We start from the raw sequence: 24,002 nt of genomic DNA on the forward strand, positions 1-24,002 counted from the left end.
GTACTCCATCATATTCATAACATCTGCTTCTATCTATCTTTAAGGTTCTTTTTTGCTAATTTCTAACCCTCTGCTCCATGTCATTTTGATACCATGCCAGTGATTTAGAATTCTATAGTTAATTCCCTGGGAAGAACAAGATCATTTTTGCTATAAGAACACAAATTCCATTTTGAAAGGCAACTCATTCACCATATCACTGAGCCCTCATTTCAGTTTAATCTTGAAGTTCATAGTTTTAATTTGTGAATAGCTTTATTACTTTTGAAAATGAAACATTGCATGATTTTTCCCCCTGAGCATGAACATAAAACCAGAGCTTCTGAAGTATCTATTGGCTGTAGCTCTGGCTATTGGTCCCTTACCTTACAATGTCTTTCCTTTTCTGCTCACCCAGAGAGTGGCAGTTATGCAAATTTGTCAAAAGTTCGCACAGCTTTTTGTCATTCTGATTAATGAGGACTACAATGACCCCCAAAGAATGCTTTTCCAGTTTCAGTGTGCCCTAAAGAGAACTAAGACAAAGTTTCCTACCACTTCATTTTAGGAAGGCTGGAAGCCAGCTCACTAATTTCTTCTTCTCCAAGTAAATAGCTAGGATAAACCTTCCCATTTCTTTATTTGTCCCAATGAACCAACACAAGAACTTGAAACTCTGGTTCTCTTTGTGGTTAGAATTTGAAGTTGAGACTTTAATCCTCATTAATGATCAGGGTCAATCTGTCAACTTTGGACATCATCTAGCATTTTATGATTCCTTGTATCATTCTGGCTAGTTTTCTGGAGGTCCTCCAAATGGGTCTTGATTTCAGCAGAATAATCACCACAAGAATAGGAATAAAGTCCAAAATCTTTGTTGTCTCCTTCACAGTCTGTTTCCTTCATCTGGGGCCAGGCTAGCTTTCTGGGGGACCTTCAGATAGGCCTTGGTCTTAGTGGAGAAGTGAGGGAGGCCAGGCCTTCCACCACGAGGGTCTTTGTCTTCGACTTTGTTCTCCAGCCTCCAGTCTTCCTTCAAGATCTCTTACCTCTTATATACTCGAAGTACATCATCATAGGTGTCAATCTTGTAGAATAGGGGGTCAACTTGTAGAACTATACTAAGTACTACATACATGTAAACTAGAGAATCATTATCTCAATTCCACTGAGTTAACATCTTGTTGTAGGATTAAATCAATCATACTGAGCCTTAAGTATGCCTTTTCAGTTCCTGCCCTCCACAATTCCTGATGTTTTCTTTTTAAAAATAGAAAATTGTTCTGCCAAACTTTTCATCCTTTCTCTAATCTTGATTTGAAATTATAAGCTAAGAGTATTTTTGGTACCTTGCCTGCCTTTGAGTCGTCATCTCTGTTAGGAAATTGTTTGCTAGAGAGCAATGATGAAGAATACATGGTTCTAGGTTATATAATAAGCATGAGGAGGAAAAGGACAAATCCAGGAAATTAATGCTGGATTGTCTTAGGCAGCATGCACCACATTTTAAGGAGGATATTGTTAAACTGGGGTATATCCTAAGTGCCTATGATGTGATTATTAGTTTTAAGTAATATTAATCATTAATGGTAATAAAATAGCATTTACATAGCTAACCTTAAAATTTACAAGGTGCTTTACATATTTCTATCTGATCCTTACCCCAACCCTGTGAGATAGATGTTTTTATTAGCCTTATTAAACAAATGAAGGAAGTGATTCACAGAAAAATTAAGTGACTTGCCCAGAGTCACACATCTAGTGTCTGAATTCAGGTCTTCCTGACTGCAGACCCAGTGTTCTATCCACTGTACTACTTGGCTGCCCATAGATACAATTAGCATTACTCAAATATGGAATGGGCTTGTATCAGGTTGATTACCTGTCATAGTAGGTATTCAAGCAGAAACTAAATGACCATGTATGTATTTCACAGGTTATGTGACTCTTGCTTTGGGCTGATTTTATAGTGCTTGTATGCAGTATTTTGAAAATTTTGGAAAGTGAGGGCTTACTGCTCTGGTCGTTCATGCCCTTATTGAATCTCTTAAAGTAGTAAGACAAATATGAATAAAATGAAATTAGTTCTGTAGGTTCTGCTTTTCATTCAGCTGAATTTGAAATGTGTCATCTCACCTGCCAAAAGCTATTATAAATGCATTCATGCTATCTAAATCTTTTCAAATTACAGAAATATTCCTATTTCTTTCTCATCACATATTCCTAAAAAGAGAATATGATAAACTAGATATAGAATATACAACTCTTGAGTATAAGTTCTAATTAGCTTCCTGGAGGTCTTGGGACCAGCCTTGGTCTCAGCAGAATAACCATGAGAATCATCAAGAATAGAATCCAAACTCTTTATTGTCTCCTTCACCTAGGGCCTGGCTAGCTTTCTGGAGGACCTTCAGATGGGCCTTGGCTTCAGTGGAGGAATTCAGGAGGCAAGAGAGCCACCAGGAGGCTGGTCAAAGATGGAATCTCTGTGGCTGACTATGTGTCCTTAGTTTAAATATTATAAGTATATCATCATAGGTGTCAATCTTGTAGAATAGGTGTCAACCTGTAGAACTATACTAAATACTAAATACATGTAAATTAGAGAAGCATTATCTTAATTCCATTAAGTAACACCTTGTTGTGTATTAAATCAATAATACCGAGCCTTAAGTATATTTCTCCAGTTTCTGCCCTTCACACAGGAGCTACAACATTGGAATTCAAAAATCTACCTCTAATATTTATTGACTGCATAAGCATAAGCAAATCACTTAACCTCTCCCTTTCTTCATGTGCAAAATGGAAATAATATCTGTACCACCTCCCTCATAAGGTTGTGTGATTAAAATGAAATTATAGATGTGCAATTTTTTGATGGTTATATGGCAAAGTAGAAAGAGCACAAGGCCTGGAGTCAGGAGGATCTGATTTTAAGAATAGCCTCAGCCAATACAGCTATGTCACAATGGGCAAAACATTTAACCCTGTTTGCCTCAGTTCCTCATTTGCAAAATGAGTTAGAGAAAGAAATAACAAACCACTCCAGCATCTTAGCCAGGAAAATCTCCAATGGGCCAGGAGAAGCTGGACACAATTGGAAAAAAAAAAAGACTGGACAATGATAGTAAAATTTCATAAAGTGTAGAAACAAATACCTTGTTAAACTTTGAGAATCTGATATGCCCCAAGACTTTCCTATCAAGCTGCATATTGCAAGACAAATTGTAAAATTTCTTCTAACACCATATTGCTCTTAAAGAAGAGTACAGGAAGAAAATGTATTCTGCAATCAGAAGATCTGAATTCAAATCCTGCCTCTATTACTACATGAATGATCTTGGGCAAGGTACTTCTATTTCTTTCCTATAGAATGAGGAGATTGAAAGATATGGCCTTGGAGCTTCCCTTTCAGCTCATTATCTATGTTTCTAAGTGAGTAAAATGTCTTTTCGTTTGTGAAGTGGGTAGGCATTTGACTTTATCTATTTACCAAGTGTTAAATTTGTCTAAGCAACCACTTAGTCAAGAGTAAAAATGATATTTTAAATTTTTTGAGGCAAATTTTCTTCTTTATTTGAAAAGGAATGTAGAGTTCTCTTGTTGATTTTGTGAAAAATGAAGGCAACTGTCTCTCTACTCCTCTGGTTAATTCATGCACTCATTGAGTCTGACTTAAGCTCTAGTTACTTTGACAGGATTTAAAGTAGTAAGACAAATGTGAATAAAATGAAATTAGGTCTTAGGATTCTGAATAATAAAATAAAGATTAAGATGGTGATATTGGTCCCTCAAGTGCCAGTATTTAAACTTTAAAAATCAATCAGGAGAGAAGATTAAGTGGTGTTTCTTTGGTCCTAAGAATGTAAAAGCTAAGACTTTCCCTCCACAGGATGTAAAGAATGATCCTTAAAGACATTAAATGACTATTCAAATCTCTTCAGGGTGTAAAGGATCTCCTATAAAATACATTCGGAAGAAATCCCTGAGTTCATACAATATTCTGTTAGTATCTTCCTTCATAAACAAAGGGTCTTTTTTTTTTTTTTAAAGCTTTGAAAAACTGTTAGAAGCAGGCATGTACACACACACATGTGAGTGCACATGCATGCGCACACACACACACACAAATCTTCTAGCAAGCATCATTTTTTGTGTTTTTCATTAATTCATTCAATGATAAATTTATCAAATTAAAATATATTTTAAATTTCCTTAGTCCTTTCAAGGGATAGAATCAAGCAGCCACCCTTTGATGTCTTCTCTATGAAGTTTCAACCATTCAATGTTATTCCTCACTGTTTCCAGAACTTTCTGTCGAGGAGCTGCTCCTGCTCCTGCTTCAGGGTATGTCTTAAAAAAAGTCTCCATCTAGAAAAGAGAGAAAAAAATATTTAAAAACAGATTGCTAATTAATTTACTTTCTAGCTTTTCAGTGACTATAATGAGATGGTGACTCTGGTGCCCACCATACATAGTCCAAACTTTTAGGTCAATACTTCCCAAGTCTTCCAACCCCTAAGCAACTCATTTGACCCAAACCTAGAGTATATATGATGGTACCTTGCATCTCATTGGTCAGCATGCCTATATCTAGTTTCTATTTGGCTGCTGAAATCTGAGTGTATGTATTCAGATCCTTTATTTCTCTCCCTTGTCTAGGTTACCTGATAAATTTATAGAATAAGACATAAATCTAGAATTGGAATTGGAAGAGCTGTCAGAAGCTCCATGGAGATTAAATTATTTGCCCCAAATCATAGAAATAGTAAGTAGCAGTCATAATTCAAACCCAGATCAACTGGATTTTCACTTCTAAGGATGCTAGATAAAAAAAGATTTTCATGGTCATCTACTTTTATAGTCATCTTACATTGTTAAGATTTTCAAGGTTATGAAACACCTTCACAAGCATATATACATACACATTTTACAGATAGGCAAGATGAGGCCTACTGGTGTTAAGTAACCTGCCTCGATAAATACAGAGGTAGTATCTATCAGAGGCAGGATTTGAAGCTAGAGTCTTTAATTCCAGAATTAATGTTCATTCCATTATATCCCTGTCCAGTGTTTTATTCTCTGTTTTGAGGATTTCTTATTTAAGGGACTAATAGCATTTTAAAATGATCAGTCAAATTTCTAATCCCCTTATAGGCATGTTCTTAATTTGTTCCCCAAACACACAAAGAGTCTATCCCTGGAACCACAGTGACTATAATCCTCAACCTAATAATAAAACATATGAGTCTAATTCCAATAACTATATAAAACAATTTTATTTTTTAAAGTAAACAATCTCAAAATCTTTTCCTTAAGAGAAAGGGAGAGGGAGCAGATAGAGACAAAATGACAGAGAGAGACAGAGAAAGGAAAAAGGAAAGAAGGAAGGGAGGAGGAAGAGAGGGAGAGAGGGAGAGAGGGATAAAGAAAGAGTTACTTATAAGAAGAAAAGAGATTTAAACCTTTAATTTTGAAACACTAAACACGAAGTCTGAATGGAATCTAATCTTAGCAAATCACTCTAGAGCAAAAAGGTCATATCTCCCAGAGCAAAAAGAGTAACCTTGATTCCTTGGCAACCTAAACAGCTTCATAGAGCTATCTTAAGAGCTCTGAGACCTTAGATTTTTGCTTTGTGGTATTGCCAAATACCTTATGGTATTATTGCCTCGTGGTATTTCCAAATAGGAAAAAAAAAAAAAAAAGGATCTATCTTTTCTAAGATCTCACTATCTATTTTTCTCACTCTAAAGCATTGCATGGAGGAATTTAACAGAAGATTAGATCAGGCTATCTTTGAAAAAGAGGAATGTTGGGAAATATTTTAAATTCATACCTGCCAGAGCTGGAGCTCAGTGTTGAAAGAGTCTGCTATAGTCACAATTCTGCCAAGGTTTCGGTCGTTGAGAGTGAATCTGGAAGGAAATTCATGAGAGTAAAAGATAGCATTAAGGGCATAGAACTCTGAATTATTTATTTAGATTAAGAAGGTATCCCACCATTTTTTTTTTTTTTGGAGGGGGGAAGAGATTTAGTTCCTGAAGTAACTGCCAAATTACTAGGAAATCATAAAATTATCATGTTTTAGAGACAGAACTCTTGAAGTTGTCTCTAATGCTACTGCTAAGCACTTATTTAATCATCCCAACAGCCCTGTGAGATAGATGATAACTAGAACCATATAGGGCTTTAGAAACCGTCTAGTATAATCCAGCCCAGTCCACCAAACTTTTATAGTGTACCTACTATGTACAAGGCACTACACTAAGTGAAAATAAATCTTGCTTTCTCAAGGGAGAGGGAAGGCAAGGACATTTATTAAGCACCTACTAGAACCAGCTAGGTGGTGCAATAGACAAAAGTGCTACCCTGAAGTCAGGAAGACTCATCTTCTCGAGATCACATCTGGACTCAAGAGAGTTAATAGCTAGTAAATGTAATCCTGAGAGCAAGGCACTTAACCCTGTTTGCTTCAGTTCCTCAACTATAAAATGAGCTTTAAAAGGAAATAGCATACCCCTCCTATATCTTTGCTAAGAAAACTCCAAAGGTTACATGACAAAAAACAACTAACTATACCAGCCACTTGCTCAGCACTTTACATACATTATCTCCTTTAATCTTCACAGTTCTATGAACTAAGTGCTAGATTAACCTCATTTTGCAATTGAGGGAAATGGGACAGACTGAGTTGAAATAATGTGCATAAGGCCACACAGCTAGTAAATGTTTTGAGGTTATATTTTCACTCAGGTCTTCCTGACTCTAGGCCACTCTCAGATGACGAAGAACCCTACTTTCTACTGGCTGCACTCCTCTTATACAGGTAAGAAAAGAGTCCTATAGAGATAAAAAAAAGACTGCTTCATTAATGACAGAACTGAGATGAAAACCTAGGGCTCCTGACTCTCAATCCAGTGACCTCAGTAAAAAGTAAAGAAATTATAAGAAAGTTATACTTTTATGCCATTTGATAATTTCTCTTTCTTAGGAGAAAATTCAAGACTGTTGTGAATTCTCTTTTATGAATCAAAGACCTGAGACTGGGAAGGATGGTAGTGATATAGTCCCCTTATCTTTGTGGGGAACCTGAGTCAGAAAACCCTGAATCTTCTGGCTTTGGACCATTCCCCACCTCCCACCCTTAATTCACCTGAAGATCACTCTTTAGTTTCCAGCCTCGGGAAAACTCCTAAAGTAATCACCACCCTTAATTCACCAGGAGATTGATTACTCTTCAGGTCACTATCCTCCACTCTTAATTCATCTGGAAATTATTTTCTAGACTGCCATCCTCCACCCTTAATTCATCCATATATTGATCCCTAGCTCCGGCTACAGAAGACTAAATAAAATTGAACTCTGTCTCTTAATTCCCTGCTACTTTCCTAATCAGGATCTTAGCCCATCGAGACCCCTCAAAGCCAATAAACCCTCTTTTGACAATCTTAACTTGGACACTGGGACTTCAAATTCTTTCACAAAACCTGTGACACTAGCCTGGGGATCCCCAAACATTGTTAGGGTGTCTCATGCCTCAACAGTAGAATTCCCAAAAAATTCTTCAAGAACATTCTCCTAGGGGGCAGCTAGGTAGCAGCTAGGTGGCGAAGTGGATAGAGCACCAGCCCTGAATTCAGGAGGACCCGAGTTTAAATCTGGTCTCAGACACTTAACACTTCCTAGCTGTGTGACCCTGGGCAAGTCACTTAACCCCAGCCTCAGGGGGAAAAAAAATTCTCCTACTTGGGAAAGGCGTTATTAAGCTGTCCATTCAGCATACAATTAGTGAATACTTATAGCCTGTCTAAAATTTGCTTCATATTCAATTCAGTTTAATACACATATAGTAAGCTTCTACCACTTATCAGATACAAAGATAAACAGACCAGGATGAAATCAGGGAGCAGTTAAGGGCACCTAACATTTTTTACACAAATAATTACTAAAAGGAAAAAAAGTATTAAGCTCAGGGAATGCCCTTTCCAAGACAAATCAGGCCAGTTTATATGCTGACAGGAAGAAAGGTACTCCTGATTTTTTCCTTCTCAAATAGATATTCTTAAGCTTTAGTCTATAAACTTTGTTATTATTATTATTATTATTATTATTACTACCATATTTCAATACAATTAATTCCCCTTGTTTTCCTGTGTATTTTATTTTATGCACTTAAGAAGGGACTCAATTTCAAAGGACTATTGTTGTCCTAACACAGAGTTGGAGAAACAAGGGTCATCCCCATGTTTCAATGAGGCAGTAGAGAAGGATATCAGGGGAGATCACAAGCAGGCTAGGTGGTGGAGTATATTGCTATCATCCTCCAGTCAGAGACACAAGATTTAGAGTTGGAAAGGATTTTAGAGGCCACAGAGTCTAATCCTTTAATTTTACACTTGAGGAAACTGAGGCCAAGAGGAGGTAAGTAGTTTGCCCAAGGTCACAGTAACAGAGCCTAGCTAGAAGAAAAATAGATTATATACTGGTACAGGTTGATGAAATTTTTTGGTACAGTCAGTCTTGAAGACATTAGGCAAGCTACATTTGGTGGAGAGTGGGGAGTGAAGACACTATGTCCTAAAACACAGAGGTCAATATATTGTTAAAAATTGCCAAAGCTTCATGTACCTTAGCAAATAATGAAATTGGGGATGAAGAGGATAGATTTTTTTTTTTAATTGTTAATTTTTTTCTCTCTCTCTCAGAACCAAAAGAATACTAGCTAATTCCAAATTTTCTTTCTTTATTCTTCACTGAATTTTTCCTTTCTGTGGCCAATCTTTGGGGTAGTGTTAAAACAGTGTTATATGAACTAATATGGCTAAACTGATACATCTGCCTTCATGCTTACCGATAACAAGGAAGGAAAATGCCAATCATTTTACAACTAGGAAGTAAAAGAGAATTTTTTTTTTAAATGTGCAGTGTTAATACTGAAAAGGTCACAATGCTGGATTGAATCTTCATAGGCAGGAAAAGTAGAGATTAGACTATAATTCCCCTTTCTTTCTCTTCCTCCTTCTCATCTTTTTCTTTATTTGTATGACTTGACATGAGGACATAATAATATCTTGAAGATTATAAAAGTGATTTTGTCACTGTCTTTTTTTTTTTAACTTCTGAGGCAGCTAGAAGGTACTAGATGGTACAATGGAGAGAGGGCTGGCCTTGGATTCAAGATAACCTGAATTCAAATCTAGCCTCAGATGCTTATTGCCCTGTATGACCCTGGGCAAGTCACTTAACCCCAGCCACAGGGGGGTGGGGTGGGGGATTTCTCATCTGTAAAATGATCTAAGAGAACGAAAACCACTCTAGTATCTTTTTCCAAAAAAACTCAAATGGGATCATGAAAAGTTGGAAAGAACTGAAAAACAACTGAATAACAACAAATTGGGGATAAAAAATAGTACCTAACACCTAGGGGAATAGTAAGGATAAAATGAAAATAATATTTGTAAAGTATTTAGGATACTATATAATTAGTATATATAATTACTATATCTATGCAATGCTAATATTGCTACTAATATTGTAGTCATTTTTGTAAAGTGATGATCATATTTCCCTAAGGCCCTTACCATTACAATATTACTAAGACCATGCAAAGAAAAATTTTCAAGGAGCAGAACATCAAGTCTATTCCCTTAGAAGGTACTGCTGAAGTTGTTTAAGTTTATGTCCCTTTGAATGAATTTGTCATAACTAAAATTAAAAGAGAAACCTCAAGTTTTAACCCTTTGTGTTATTGTGATGGGGATTGAGGTCCCTTTAAGATTCCTTTCTGATTCCCCAACCTCCATGCTGACCTTTGATTCACAAATCCTGGCCAAAAAAGCACCCTTTTGAATTCCAATGATATCTGGGCTTTCCCCAACCCCTAGCGGATCTGAGCTGGCTTGGGTTTTCTCAGTCCCCACTATCTGCTCAGGTTTCCCCAACCCCCACAAACAGTTTCTTCCTTACCTAAAAACTCATGGAATTCTATTCAATTCTGACCCTGGCTGAAAACCTGCCAGGAGCCTGGGACTCCACCCACCTTCAAGATTATAAAAAGGGAAACTCTTTGAGGCCACTCTTTGCAGGAGCCCAAAAAGGGGTTCTTCCTTTCCTAACTCTCATCAATTGGGTTCATTGAACTCTAAGGTTTCATCCCAACATTTTGTGGGAGAAACAAAAAGGAAGCAATAAACCTCCAGCAATCTGGGGTTTTGTGGCTGAGTCTCAAGCTAGCAAGTATGTTCTTAATATGTCATCAGATGTCCTTCAAGGTGCATCATGAAAGCCAAACAAGCTGACAATTAATTGTATCTAGATAGATGCTACTAAAAAAAGCTATTTTGAAGTTTGAGTGAAATGATAGAGGCCCAGGAGAAAAAAAGTTCTCATTGAGAAATTAACATTTATGCAAACTAGTTGTAATTAGGTTGTTCCCCCTTCCTAGTTGTTTTGTTTTGTTTTATTATTTGTTTTTTATATTGAGCCTATGGTTGTCATATAATTTCATATATCAAACCATTTCAAATATCACATGTATTATAGTCATCAGACAATGAAGAAATATTAAAGGAGTTGGACCAACATAGTGAAGTAAGAAATACAATTATAATTTGGTTCATGGTGAGAAAAGTGATAAAATGGAGAATTTTGCCCTAATGAACTTCAAAAGGTAGAAAAAACAAAATAACAAAATAGCATATCACTGTAGTAGTTGTTCCTTGTTTCTGGTGTTCCTTCTAGTATTGGTATTATTTACAGTCATTTAGGTAGGATGCAAGGAAAGGGTAAAGAGGTGGGGAAGGGAAGCAATGATAGAATTAAATGCCTTTGATGTTGCCTGTTACAATTACTTCCAGTGGTATAAAATTCTGTTTACAAAATTCTTTCCTTACAACAGAATTTTGAAATGGACAATACAACTAGCATTAACTCCAATATACAGAAGAGAAAAATTGAGAACCAGAAAATTAAGTGACTTGCTCAGCCATAGTAACAGTTACATTTTAATCTAGGTCTCTTAATTTCTATTCTGATGTTTTCCCCATGATGCCAAATTTCCCAAGTTGAGGATGGCAAAGAGATAAGGTCCAATGGTCAATTTTGATAATATATATCGAGCCAACTATTACCAACTTCTAGAAGAAATGCCTTTGCCGAATAAGCCTGTCATTAAGGAAAAGGTATGATTCTTCTACACGTAGAAGAGATTTTTTTTTAGAGAGAGCAGAGAGGGAAGGGAGAAGGTTAGAAAAGCACTTCCCCTGTCTTTCTTACTAAGACTTTCTCCTGAAGTGTTTCCTTCTTTATGAAAAGTGTTACAGAATAGAATAACTCTTTCAACATGTACTGTTCGAATACATGGAAGATAGTTATTAAGTGAAAAGAATATTACTACTGCTACTGCTAGTATTCTTAAGTCAAAAGAAAGCCTAGAGATGTGGCTTATATTAGTAAAGGAAGAAATTATGAAATTAACATTGCCATTAAGTTCAATTGCTCATTTCACAGCTGAGGAATTAAGATCCAGAGAGGTTGGTCATATGATCAAAGAATCATGGACAGAGTGAGAAAGCTGCTATTTAGTTCAAACCCTCACTTTTACAGATGAGACCCAGAGAGATCAGAGATGTAGAATTGTAAAGTAATTTAGTTACTGTCTAGTTTTACATCTTAAGAGATGAGGAAACAGGCCCCAAAATGTAATATAAGTAGTACTGAGCTGAGATTTGAATAGCCTGGCATAATGAATAGAGCACCACAACAGAGGTTTAGAAGACCTATGTTCAAAATCTGCCTCAGATGCTTATTAGCTCTGTGATCCTTGGCAAAAGAAGGGAAGGAAAAGATATCAAACATTTATTAAGCATCATTATTAAGTGCCATTCTCTGTGCTAAACACTATTATAAATGTATAATTTCTTCAAGCAAATCATTTAATTCCTCTGGCTCTTAGTTTCTTCATTTGCAAAATGAAGGCATTGGACTCAGTGATTTTTTTAAGATCCCTTCTAACTTTAAATCTAGGGCAGTTAGGTTGTGCAGTGGGCCTGGAATCAAATTCTGAATCATTATCTGAGTTCATTATGGCCTCAGACATTTACTAGCTGTATGACCAAGGAAAAGTCACTTAACTCTGACTTAGTTTCTTCATCTGTAAAATAAGCTGGAAATGGAAAAGGCAAACTAGTATCTTTGCCAAGAAAATGGAATCATAAAGCATTGGACACAATTGAAATGACTGAACAACAACAATCCCACAAACACACAACTTAAGATTCTGTGCTCCCAATATTATGTTGTTTCTTTTTTATTTTGAAGTTAATTCTAGGAATTCTAATATCCTAATATTCAATTATCTATACACATTCAATTATATATACACATATTTTATCACAACCTGCATCAAATCCTTTTAGACCCCAATCTGCCACTGATCTGTTAGAATTCATTCATTCAAAAGAAGGTGACATGAAGCTAATTTGGGTCTTGCTCCTTTTAAAGGAAAAATAAATGTGAACTCTAATCACATACCACTTGAGTCAATGGCACTTACTGAAAATAGAGATAGTTACCTCAAGAATAAAACCTTGGTAGTCATAAACAAAGAAAACAAAACCCAATCAGAGGACAGCATACCTGTTAACTAAATACTCCCAGTTGAATCGTATCCAATCCCAGGTCATGTACTTGCCATAGTTATTATATGAAATATATCGGATAACAGTAAACACATCCTGGGATTTAATGATATTGGAGTCCTTGAGAAGATCTAGATACCTAAGAAAAGGCAAATGGAAAAAGAGTTTAAAAAAAAAAATTAATGTTCACCCTTAGCCAAATTTCATCCAATAATATACCAGCAATCCAATTATTGAGGCACCAGCTGACACAATTAATTGGATGGGACAAATGATGAAAAGCGTGTTTAATTATTTAATCTTTTGTGCCACTGCCAAAAACCAATCAATGATTCTAAAAGCTCAAAAAACAAACAAACAAACAAACAAAAAAAAAAAAAACACCTAAGTTATCAAAACATTCAAGAACTCATTTTTGAGGTTATATAGAGGCATTAAATAAATTATACGTTGTTCATATAATATGAATCTTGAAACTCAATGCATGTTGTCCAAGAGTTTTTGTTTGTAAATGGCTTTTAACCACACTTCCTCATGTTTTTCTGCCCTCCTCTATCAGGCAGGATTCTGTTAAGACAATATTTTCTAGAGAAGGAATGCAAGGAATATTCATATCTCATGCAGATTTACAATTAAATGCATTTGGCTCATTTCTGATTTCATTTTAATAATATGCTAACATAACATTATTTAACTCAGTTATCTGTAGAATATTGAATTGACTATCTCCATGAACCAATTACTTTAACTTTCTTCCATGATCTCATTCAATATAACCTTAATGATCCCAGTTAACCATTTCAGGAATGTTGGTTACAAGGTAGGATAGGTGGCAGAAAGAGCTGGGAATAGAATGTGGATGGAATGGGACATTTTCCCTTATCAGCACTGGGAAAGCCACTAAATAATGCATTTCCTATTAAAACCATTTCAAACGGTTACATTGTATTATTAGATTCTTGTGTGAAATATAACATATATATTTCAGGTTAAAAAATATTTTAATTAAGGAAGAAATACTTCTTTTAGGGAATTAAGAAAAGTCATAAATAACCTTGATAAAAGAGTTACGTTGTTCACAGATGCTAATCCATAAAGTAATTTTTCTTTTTCTTGCGCTAGAGTGGTCTTCTGGTACTGTGAGAGAGTATAGTTCCATGAAGCTTCATCACCTGAGTTCTGCATTCCATATCGGTATACCAGAAGTCGGAGATTCACAGGTTGACTAGAAGAGATAGTATTTCATTTGTGCAAGTGTTTGTTTTATTTATCAAAAGACTTCATAACTTTTTCAGGGTTTTCTTTCTATATTTCTATTTGCTCTTGCTCAGTTTCCTTCACTGGCTCCTCTCATTCTTCACTCCTTGCTGTCTTCAAATTTTCTGTTCTGTTTCTCAGTCTCTCTCTTCCCCTTATCCTATCATCATTTCAGTCAGTTTCATGGCAACAAACTCAATAAAAATAACTCCCCAATTTACTTCAGTAGCCTTGACCTCTTTTTTAGATGACAGATTAGTGTTTCCAATGATCTACTGGAAATTTCCACTTGGATGTTCCAGTAACACACACCTCATATTCGACATTTATAAAATGAGTGAGCCAATTTTTAAATGTACCCTTTTACAGACATCTTTCTATAGGCAGCTAGGTAATACAGTAGTTGGAGCACTGGGCCTGGACTCAAGAAGACCCAAGTTCAAATGTGGAATTGTGAGACTGAGCAACCTTAATTTCTGGTTGTTTCAATTTTCTCAACTGCAAAATGGAGATAAATAGTGCTTAAGCTCCTAGAGTGTGAAGCATTTTGGTATAAAACCTGCATAGTTGTGCATAGTAAGTACCATATAAATATCAACTATTCTTCTTCTTCTTCTTCTTCTTCAATGGCATCACACTAATCAACACCTAGCATGAGCAAATGCCTGTAACCTCAGCAGCATCTTTGACTGCTCCCTCTTTTTTAACCCGTGTATCTATGTAGTACATAGAATAATGGGCTTCCACTGAGGGAGTTTAAGTTCCCTACCTCAGACACTTACTAGTTGTGTGACCTCAGTTTCCTGATTTATACCATGGTAGCCTCATAACAATTCTTCTCACCTCTAGTTTCTTCTCTTTTCATTCCACTTCCTCCACTGAAGATTGTTCTTCACATCATTCCATTCCCCCCAAATCTGCAATTATTCCTCTCTGCTCATTAAATAAATACTAAATTCCTTAATCTGACATTTTAGGCTCTCCAGATTCGCTCTAGATTCTTGGAGATGATAGTCTCATTCAGCCCTAGGACCAAACTTAGGAACCAAACAACAGAACATTACACAAACCATGGCTCCATTTGGTCCCAGTAAATCTCTCCCATTTAATAAATTATTAAATACTCTCTGATCTCTATCTTGCTCAGTTTCTCTGGCATTACATTTTGGAGGCTCCCCAGCTAGATGTTAGAAAATGAGGAGGATAAGAGATAAGAGACTTTTGGGTCTCCCCCTTGGACATCAGGATGGCTATGGATCTGAATTCTTGGCCTGGAGAGGTCGGTCCCCCTGGATTTTTTTTTTCCAGAGCCTCCAGGAAAGAGAGCAGTTTCCAGCCATAACAGCCTGACTCAATATTCTTATGCTTTATTTTGGCCAAATTGGACTACTCACTGTCTGACAGACTCAGTGACCTGTAGATAATCCTTATCCTGTCATCTCCCAAGTCCATGCCTTTGCTCATTCTTTCATTATGTTCCCTGAGGATGAGGTAGTCTCTCTCCCTGTTTCCACTATTCTACCTCTTCTTTAAGGCTCAGCTCAAACATCACCTTCTCCATGAAACCCTCTTTTTTTTCCCTTCTATATACTTTTTTTTTTAATGCAATTGTATTCTAACAATTGTTTTGGGTTTTGTTTTGTTTTGTTTTTTGTAACCTCAATGCTTATCTTAGTACTTAGTACAAAACAGAGACTTAGTAAATTCTTGTGGCTTGGTATCAATTAAATGATTTGCATTATATTTCCCTTGTGGTGTCACAGCTCCCTTTTAATGTCCTAACCAGTTTCCCTAATTATCCTATTTAGTTACTCTGCCTCAGGTTATAACCATTCCCTCTTTTAGATAGGATAAAGGTCTTTATCCATTTTTGATTTCATTAGAATATTAGGAGCCTATCCACTACCTCCCATTATGTCATCCTAGGTGCCTCCCCCCATTAGGTAATCCCCATCCAGGTACCTCCCCCATTATGTCATCTGTTCTTCTTACCCTATAAAAGAATCTTGTATCTTGGCATTCACTGCTGGATTCTTGGAGACAAGAGTCTCATTCAGTCCTGGGACCAAACCATGGATCCAATTTGATCCCAGTATATCTCTCCATTTAATAAACTATTAAATACACTATAATCTCTATCTTACTCAGTTTCTCCAGCATTACAATCTGTATACATATATCAACTTGCCCATTAGACTGCAAAAATAATAGCTAACATTTATATGTGGCTAGCACATAGTAGGAGCTACATATAAATGCTAGCTATCATTATCTATAATAGGTACTTTACAAGTATTATCTCATTTGATCCTTATAACAATGTTGGGGGGTAAATACTATTATTATCTCCATTTTATAGGAGAAGAAACTGAGGAAAATAGAGCTTATATGACTTCCCAGGGTCAATACCTAAATGAGTGCCTGAGGTAAGATTTGAACTCACCTTCCAGACTCTGGGCTCAATATTCTAACCACTATGTAAATATGCAATTTCTTCTTATCTCCTCTAATGCACAAGACATTCTTTCAAGGTAGTGCATTCAATTAAATGCAATTCATGTAAAATAAAGTAACAGATAAGGCAAATTGAATATTATAAATAATCACCTCTCTCCATTTTGCCACTTCTTAAATAATTCAGAAGCCTTGTTCAAAGCATCTGTATCCCCCATCTTGCATGCTAGCCCCAGGATTGAGGCACGAAGTAACCTATGAAAAGGAGAGAAAAACCAAATGTCATTGTTTTAACTGTTTTTTTGAAAAATTAAATCAGCAAATGTTCATATCACTGAAAAATAAATAAGAAATAACTTTTCAAGATGGTCTCCTTCATCTTTCCAACCCAGAGAATCTGCCAAAGGCTTCACCCGTTTGCGGAGGTATTCCTAAAATAAAAGAACCATTAAAAATGAGTATTCTTCACTGTCTTATCAACATTCCATCCTATAGAAATCAGTGAACCACTGAGTAAAAATCCTTCTATGTTTACCTCTGAGAACCCAAGTTTTTGTTTACAGAATAGAGTTGGCATCATTACTTAACTAATCTGGATCCATCTTGACCTAGTATTGCTTTACTTATTAGGTAATGGACATATCGACTTTCTTCTCTTTATCCTAATTACCTTGTCTATCAAAGTTAGAAGTATTGGGATGCTCCTAGTTTTAGTTTTCTCCTTTCAAAAATGGGGATAATAATAGCACAAAGCTTGGTCTATATAAAGATGGTGTAAACATAGATGCAATGTGGGTCTATACACATTATAATTTCCTTATGAGGAAACTTTCCTAATGGAAAAAGTTTCTCTTAAAACATCATTCACTATTAGAGTGAAATTGGCAATTGAGAGAGTAACCAAGGAAAGACTTATATTTTGATTGTAGAACTTTTATGAAATAGTGCTTAAATATCAATGATCCCATTCAATACACTTAATGATTTGGTGTGTGTGTTTTTTTAAGGTATACACAAGATTTATAAGTTGTTATATATATATATATATATGTATGTATGTTGTAACTGTTTGTTATACTGTAAAAATCCTCAAAACTACTATGTGAGATAGGTGCCATTATTATCCTCATTTTTAAAAAAGAAAAAACTAAGACTAAGGTTTCTTATGAGACCTTAGGTTCCAAGAATTTTTGTTGCTCTTTCTTATCCTTAATGAAATCTCCTTCTGACAACATGACTATTAATTTGCAAGTTTTTTTTCCTATGGGCCACAGCTGGAAGAGGAATGTTCATCTCCAAAGGATGTTCTTATATCTTCATCTCCATTTAATTTTGGCAGTGGAGATATGGACCTACTCTGACACTCACAGCTTACTTTACCAAAAGTTATTATTTAGTTCCCCAATGATATTATTCACATTACCTTAAACAAAGGATACAACTCTGTATCATCTTCAAGCATACTGGACACATAAGATAGTGCCGATATAACTCTCTGCCATGGTAAGTAGTCAGTTTCATTTTTCAGATACTTAGTCAGGTTCAGAGAAACACTATACCTTAGAAGATTGGCCCTAAAGAAGGAAATGCAATACAATTAATTCAAATTTCAATTCTTGTTTAGCAGAAAGCTCCAATGAAAAGCAAGCTACCATTAAATCTAATTAGGCTTCTTGTTCCTCAATAATTCTTCCATCAAACGTACTTTATTGAGAGCAGCTTGGAGCCTCCTGCCTAGCCAGGATGCGTGTCAGATGCTGTTATGTTAGCAATGATCTATTACCTTTATTATGTAGTCTCAATGAAGAACAAGATAGCAAAAAGCAGCATATGCATTTTAAAAGAACTAAATTCAAAGACAAACAGAAACCACAGTGTTGTATGTATAGCACCAATTATAAAAATTAAAATATGTTCAGAAGAATAATATAATTGTTACACTTAGTGATAATGAATCTGCCATAAAAAAAGTTCAGTGAAATTGCTTTCATTTTTTTTTAAAGGGGAAACATTAAATAATGCTAGTTCATTAGTCTGTGTATTCAAAAAATATTGAGTGGAAAACTATCTTTCTTAAGTTTTTCTCCTAGGTAAATTTGTTTTGCCTTATATTTCCCAATGATTTTCTTGTAGAAAAAAAAAGAAAAAGAAAGAAAGAAGGAAAGAAAGAAGGAAAGAAAGAAAGAAAGAAAGAAAGAAAGAAAGAAAGAAAGAAAGAAAGAAAGAAAGAAAGAAAGAAAGAAAGAAAGAAAGAAAGAAAGAAAGAAAATCCTGATTATTTTGTAGATACTTCTAGAATATGGGATTTTAGAAAACAATGATTGTAAAAATTTTGAATTTTACTTCCCTCTCCTTTTCCCCATTTCCAACCACATACAATCTAAATTTTAGACAAGCAAAGACTCTTAGATGAAAATGAAATGTATGTTCAACATTTTTTAAAGTATAAATGTAAAATGTTTTAACTTTGAAGTTATATCATTGACATTTATTGAGTCCTACCATAATTATAATTATATCTATTACATAGTACTACTATGATTAGTATGTAAAGACTGTTTCCTGAGACTAACTTAAAATAGAGCTAACCCATTAAAAAATGAAAAAGGAGCATGATCAAGCGTATAGGTCACTATTGAAAGGCTATCCTGGATTGTATGCTGACTGCTGTTTAGCACACTAAATCAATTATTATTTTGTCAGTAGCCTGAATTTACACATTTTTATGAGATCCTTACTCAACCAATATGGAACAATGGAAATAGAGATCTAGGGTTCTTTTTCCTTTACTATTTGTTTGATCTTAGACAAGACACTTAACCTCTATAGGTCTGTTTCATCATCTGTGAAATGATGTAGCCGAACAAGATAAGATCATACATCCCTTAAAGCTCTAATTTATGATCCTCATCTTTCTTATTCACCCTAGGATTATTCCTATCTTCCTGTTCTTTGTATTGACACTAGCTTCCTTGTTGTTCTTTAAATAAGACATTCCACTTCCCAATTATAAGCATTGTCAGTCTGTCCTCCATATCTAGAATGCTTCACATCTCTTACCTCCTGGATTCCTTAATATCCCAGCTAAATTTCTCTGATCATTCTCCTAGTATGTTCTCTCCACTGATTTTTTTCTAATTATTTTCAGTCTATAGATGGTACATGTTTGTTTGCATGTTTTCTCCTCCAACAGACTGTGAGCACCTTTAAAACAGGAATTGCCTTTTACCTTTCTTTGTGTCTCCAATGTTTAGTACAATGCTTGACACATAGCACTATAATACTTAATAAATGCTTATGATGGACTGGTTTGAATTTCCTGATAACCACTGAAACTGACCCCATTGTATTTCATTCTTTGGTTAAGAGAGATATAAAAAAGCTACTCTGTTAAGTTAATTGGTTAAATGGAACTGGAGTGCTATTTATTTACTGGTCTCCCTAACAAATAGTGAGTATGGTAGCAGAGGAAAGAAGTCAGTTGAAATTCTAAGGGGAAATATAGTCTGTAGATTAATCCTGAGTAGGGTCAGAGCAGACACTTTATACCAGCATAGGTTTTTATATCCTCAAATCATCAAAGATCCTAGAAATCTCATGAAATAGATAGACACCCATCTGTGTAGGTGAGGACTTTCCTGTCCTCTAAAATAATTGAGATTTGAAAATGTTTGTGTATTAAGCATATACCCTAAGGATAGTATTAATAAGAAAGTTCCTACATACATCCAGTATTCGTAGCAACATTTTTTTGGTGATAATAAAGATCTGGAAACAAAGTAAATGTCCATGGATGATTAAACAAATGAAGAAACATAAATGAAATGGAATATTACCACTCTATAAGAAATGATGAATATGCTGAATACAAAGAATATGGAAACACATGAATTAATATAAATTGAAGTATGAGAGCCAAGAAAACAATAAACACAATGCCTAAATATTAAGATAAATGGAAGGGGAAAGAATTATGACATAATTAAAAATGAATGATGAAAATTACAAAGAATGAGCATAACCACTAAGAAAAATTATGAGAAGATACCTTCTCCCTCTTTTTTTGCAGAGGTACGAAGTCAATGAGTGTGGAATGTTCCACATATTTTCAAATTTTATGTATTGATAAGTTTTGTTGATTTTTAAAAATATGTTCTTCCTCTTTAAAAAAAAGAAAAAAGAAAGAATGAGAAAAAAACTTGACTAAATAGAAAAGGGACACAGAGAGACCAGAGGAAAATTCATTTAAAAACAAAAGACATCAGTGAAATTTATTTTTAAAAAATAAAATGATTTCTAGGTTATATAATTGAGGACCCACTTTTATAGATAATTCCAATGAAATCAATATTCTACTTAAAATGGAGATCTGAAACCTAACTCTAATTCCATTACTTTAGATAGCCAATCCATCCAAAGGGAACCTTATTAAACTTGAGTCTCTGCTGGTTGATCAAATTTATAGAATGGATGGCAAATCTCCACTTAAGATTCTAATGTCAACAACAGAATGCAGTGTTTTGGTGAATATGTCCTACAACGCAGAAAGTTTAAATTTAATTCAATTCCATATGAAAGATAAAGGATATTGAAAGTGAATGTTTCTTGGCAGAGGTGTTTTATGTTTTTATAAAACTAAAATGTACTCACTGAGAAACCCTATATTTTAACTGGATTGTTTTTGTTGCTGCTGTTCTATTCGGAACCTGTGACATTCTGATGAAAAAAAATCCTCATTTAATTTAATATTAACTGGGACCAGTTCCCTTCTATAGGTCTTCTGGTCTTCATCTATAGACTATTCAGTTAGCAGATGGCTCATATGATTTTGGATACCAATTCAAATTCAGCAATTGGCATTTTTCTCACGGCTGCTCCTTATCGTGGCCAAACAGAGCCAACTTGTAGAAAGAAGATTGACTTAAAAAGGCTGTAAAGCACATAAGGTAAGAAAGACCCAAATGGGGAAATTCATGTTTTGAGTGATTGAGGTCAATTTGATTTTGACTTGTCTTTGATTATACTAATCACATGAAGAGTATGTTTTCTAGACATGTCACATAACTCTCAGCTTTATTAGCATTTTAATAACAATAAGTTCCATTATAAATAAAAGCTCTAAGATTTGCAAAGTGTCCCACTTAGTTCACATAGCCATGGATGTAGAGTTAGGCCATCTAGTCTAGAAGTTTACTTTACAAGTGAGAAAACAAAGACCCCAAATAATACTGAGTGATTTGTTGTCCCTCTTAATAGAATGTAAGTTCTTCAAGGGTTTTATTTTTGGCTTGAATCTCTAGTGCCAAGCTGGCATATGCTTAATGTATGTTTAGTGTATGATTGATAGAGATCATACTGGCATTAAACATCAGAGGCAGAATTTGAACATAGCTCCTCCAAATTCAAATCCAATCTTCTTTCCATTATATCATGATCCTAAAAATACTAAATGTCCTCATTTTACATATGAAGGAACTGAGGCTTAGAGAATTAAAAGACTTGCTGATATTTATACAGACTGCAAATTTCAAAAGCAGAATTTGATTTGTTCTAACTACAAAGCCCTTTCCACTATTTAAAATAATGCATTTTATCTCTTGTGAGTCTTTCTGTTCCTCATTTGGTTATAAAATTTTCTCCTGTTCATAGATCTAATAGGTATTTTTTCAGTTTCTTTTATTTTATTTTTAGTTTATGTTATAAAACAAACATTTCCAAACTATAATACAATTAGAAATAATTGCACATGAAACTGCAAATCTACTATGCACAACTTGCTATCCATTCAAAAATACAACAAAATTATCATATAGGCTTTTCCTTTCCTATTCTCTGCCACCCAGAGATGGTTATCATTAGTTACAAACGGATATTTACAGAGAAAATTATGATGTTGATAGCACCTTTCTTCCTATGCCCTCTATAGTTTGAGGTGTTTCTACAACATGGTAAAACAACATAATTCTTTTTAATAGTTCTTTCTCTGAATGCAGATAGTATCTTTCTTCATATATGTCCATAATTTTATATTGCTCTAATTTTTTTTAAAAGATGTAAACTTTTGTCTTTTGGTCATATATCCAATTAGAGATTATCTTGATAGGTGGGAGGTAATATCTACATGATTTCTTTCATACAGTCGTCTAATTTTCCCAATAATTTTTGTTCAATAGTTATTCCTTATCCCAGTAGCTGGAGTCTTTTGTGATTTCTGAACACAAAGTTTGTTTGTTCCCTTCTCAATGTTGTGCACTAAATCTATTCTCTTGATGAGCTCTCTCTTTTTTGACCCTTATCAAATTGTTTTTGAGAAATACCACTTTGCAGAAAAGCTTGAGGTTTGACATTGCCACATTCACTTTTGTTGACAGTTTTTATTATTTCCCTAGAAAGTCTCCTCTTTCACCTATCCCCAGGCCCCTGCCAAACTCTAAATGAATGAATGAATTTGGGAGGGGAAGACCCTCAGTGTTTTTGGCCAAAGCAGAAATGACTACTATTTACATTCATTCAGAGTCAGTCAGGACCCTAGCAAGGACCAAATATAGATAAGGATTCAATTCAGCTAATTCCTCCACCTTCGGTTGCTAATAGATAAGAAAATTAAGGCAAAATACAGGTTAAGTGACTTATATATGGCCATATTGCTAGAAAGTGCCTAAGATCAGTTTTAAACTTAGGTCATTCTGACCTCAGATCTAACTCTATAGTCTCTCACTTCTTCTAGGTTCCCAATACCATCATGCTAGAGACCCCTCTCCTTTTTTTCTTTCCAACCCTATACTATGACATTGTACTTATGCTTGGTCATCCAAGATAGCTTCATATTCTTTGAACTTAATTTTGTTGTGCCACAGTTCTCTTTTAATGTTCTGATCCAGTTTCCCTAATAGTCCTATTCAGTTACTCTGCCTCAGCTTATAACCATTCCCTCTTAAAGTTAGGATAAAGGTCTTATATCTAAGACCTTAGGCTATACTTATTCCCTCTTAATGTTTGATGGGATAAAGGTCTTTATCCATTTTAGACATCATTAGAATATCAGGAGCCTCTCCAGTACCTCCCTCCATCAAATTATCCTAGGTGCCTCCCCCATTATGTCATTGTTCTTGTTAACCTATTAAAAAATCCTATATGCGATATTCAGTGCTGGATTCTTTGAGATGAAAGTCTCGTTCAGCCCTGGCCCTAGCTGTGGATCCATTGGTCCCAGTAAATCTCTCATTTAATAAATTCTGTATTGAATACTCTGTAATTTCTTATTTTGCTCAGTTTCTCTGGCATTACAATTACTTATGAAATACTATCTATGAAAAGGTAGTATGTGTATGTATTATTTCTACATAATGGATGATAGATAATATAAAGGAATCAAGGAAATTTATATACATATGTATATATGTGTGTGTATGTGTGTGTGTATATATATGTGAGAAAGAGATAGAGAGACAGATAGAGAAGGAATTCTTTTTCAAGGGGAGTAAGTAATCTTATAGTCTAATTTCTTCTGAGTAATACACTGTCATTTTAATAAGGATCTTTTTATACAATGACATAATTGTGATGAATGAATCTAAACATGTAAGTCCAAGGTTTGGGGAGCAGGAAGTTAGAAAGTCTTCATGTTTCTGTATGTGTGTTTCTATTTAATAGGTGCAGTGGATAGAATTA

General features: G+C 34.9%; 1 protein-coding gene across 1 annotated transcript in view; it reads right to left on the reverse strand.

The window, feature by feature from the left end:
* Nucleotides 1-3,529: 3,529 nt before the first annotated feature.
* Nucleotides 3,530-24,002, reverse strand: part of ENPEP (glutamyl aminopeptidase) — a 122,692-nt gene continuing 102,219 nt past the window's right edge. The window contains exons 14-20 of the mRNA XM_074275568.1: nucleotides 17,755-17,905; nucleotides 16,689-16,762; nucleotides 16,485-16,586; nucleotides 13,675-13,845; nucleotides 12,619-12,759; nucleotides 5,819-5,897; nucleotides 3,530-4,350 (exon numbers count right to left, since the gene is read on the reverse strand). Of these exons, the coding sequence (XP_074131669.1) occupies nucleotides 4,204-4,350; nucleotides 5,819-5,897; nucleotides 12,619-12,759; nucleotides 13,675-13,845; nucleotides 16,485-16,586; nucleotides 16,689-16,762; nucleotides 17,755-17,905 (865 nt within the window). The 3' untranslated portion in view covers nucleotides 3,530-4,203. The remainder of the gene's footprint in view (nucleotides 4,351-5,818; nucleotides 5,898-12,618; nucleotides 12,760-13,674; nucleotides 13,846-16,484; nucleotides 16,587-16,688; nucleotides 16,763-17,754; nucleotides 17,906-24,002) is intronic.

This window comes from Sminthopsis crassicaudata, chromosome 6 (genome assembly GCF_048593235.1).
Source record: "Sminthopsis crassicaudata isolate SCR6 chromosome 6, ASM4859323v1, whole genome shotgun sequence".
Lineage (NCBI taxonomy): Eukaryota > Metazoa > Chordata > Mammalia > Dasyuromorphia > Dasyuridae > Sminthopsis > Sminthopsis crassicaudata.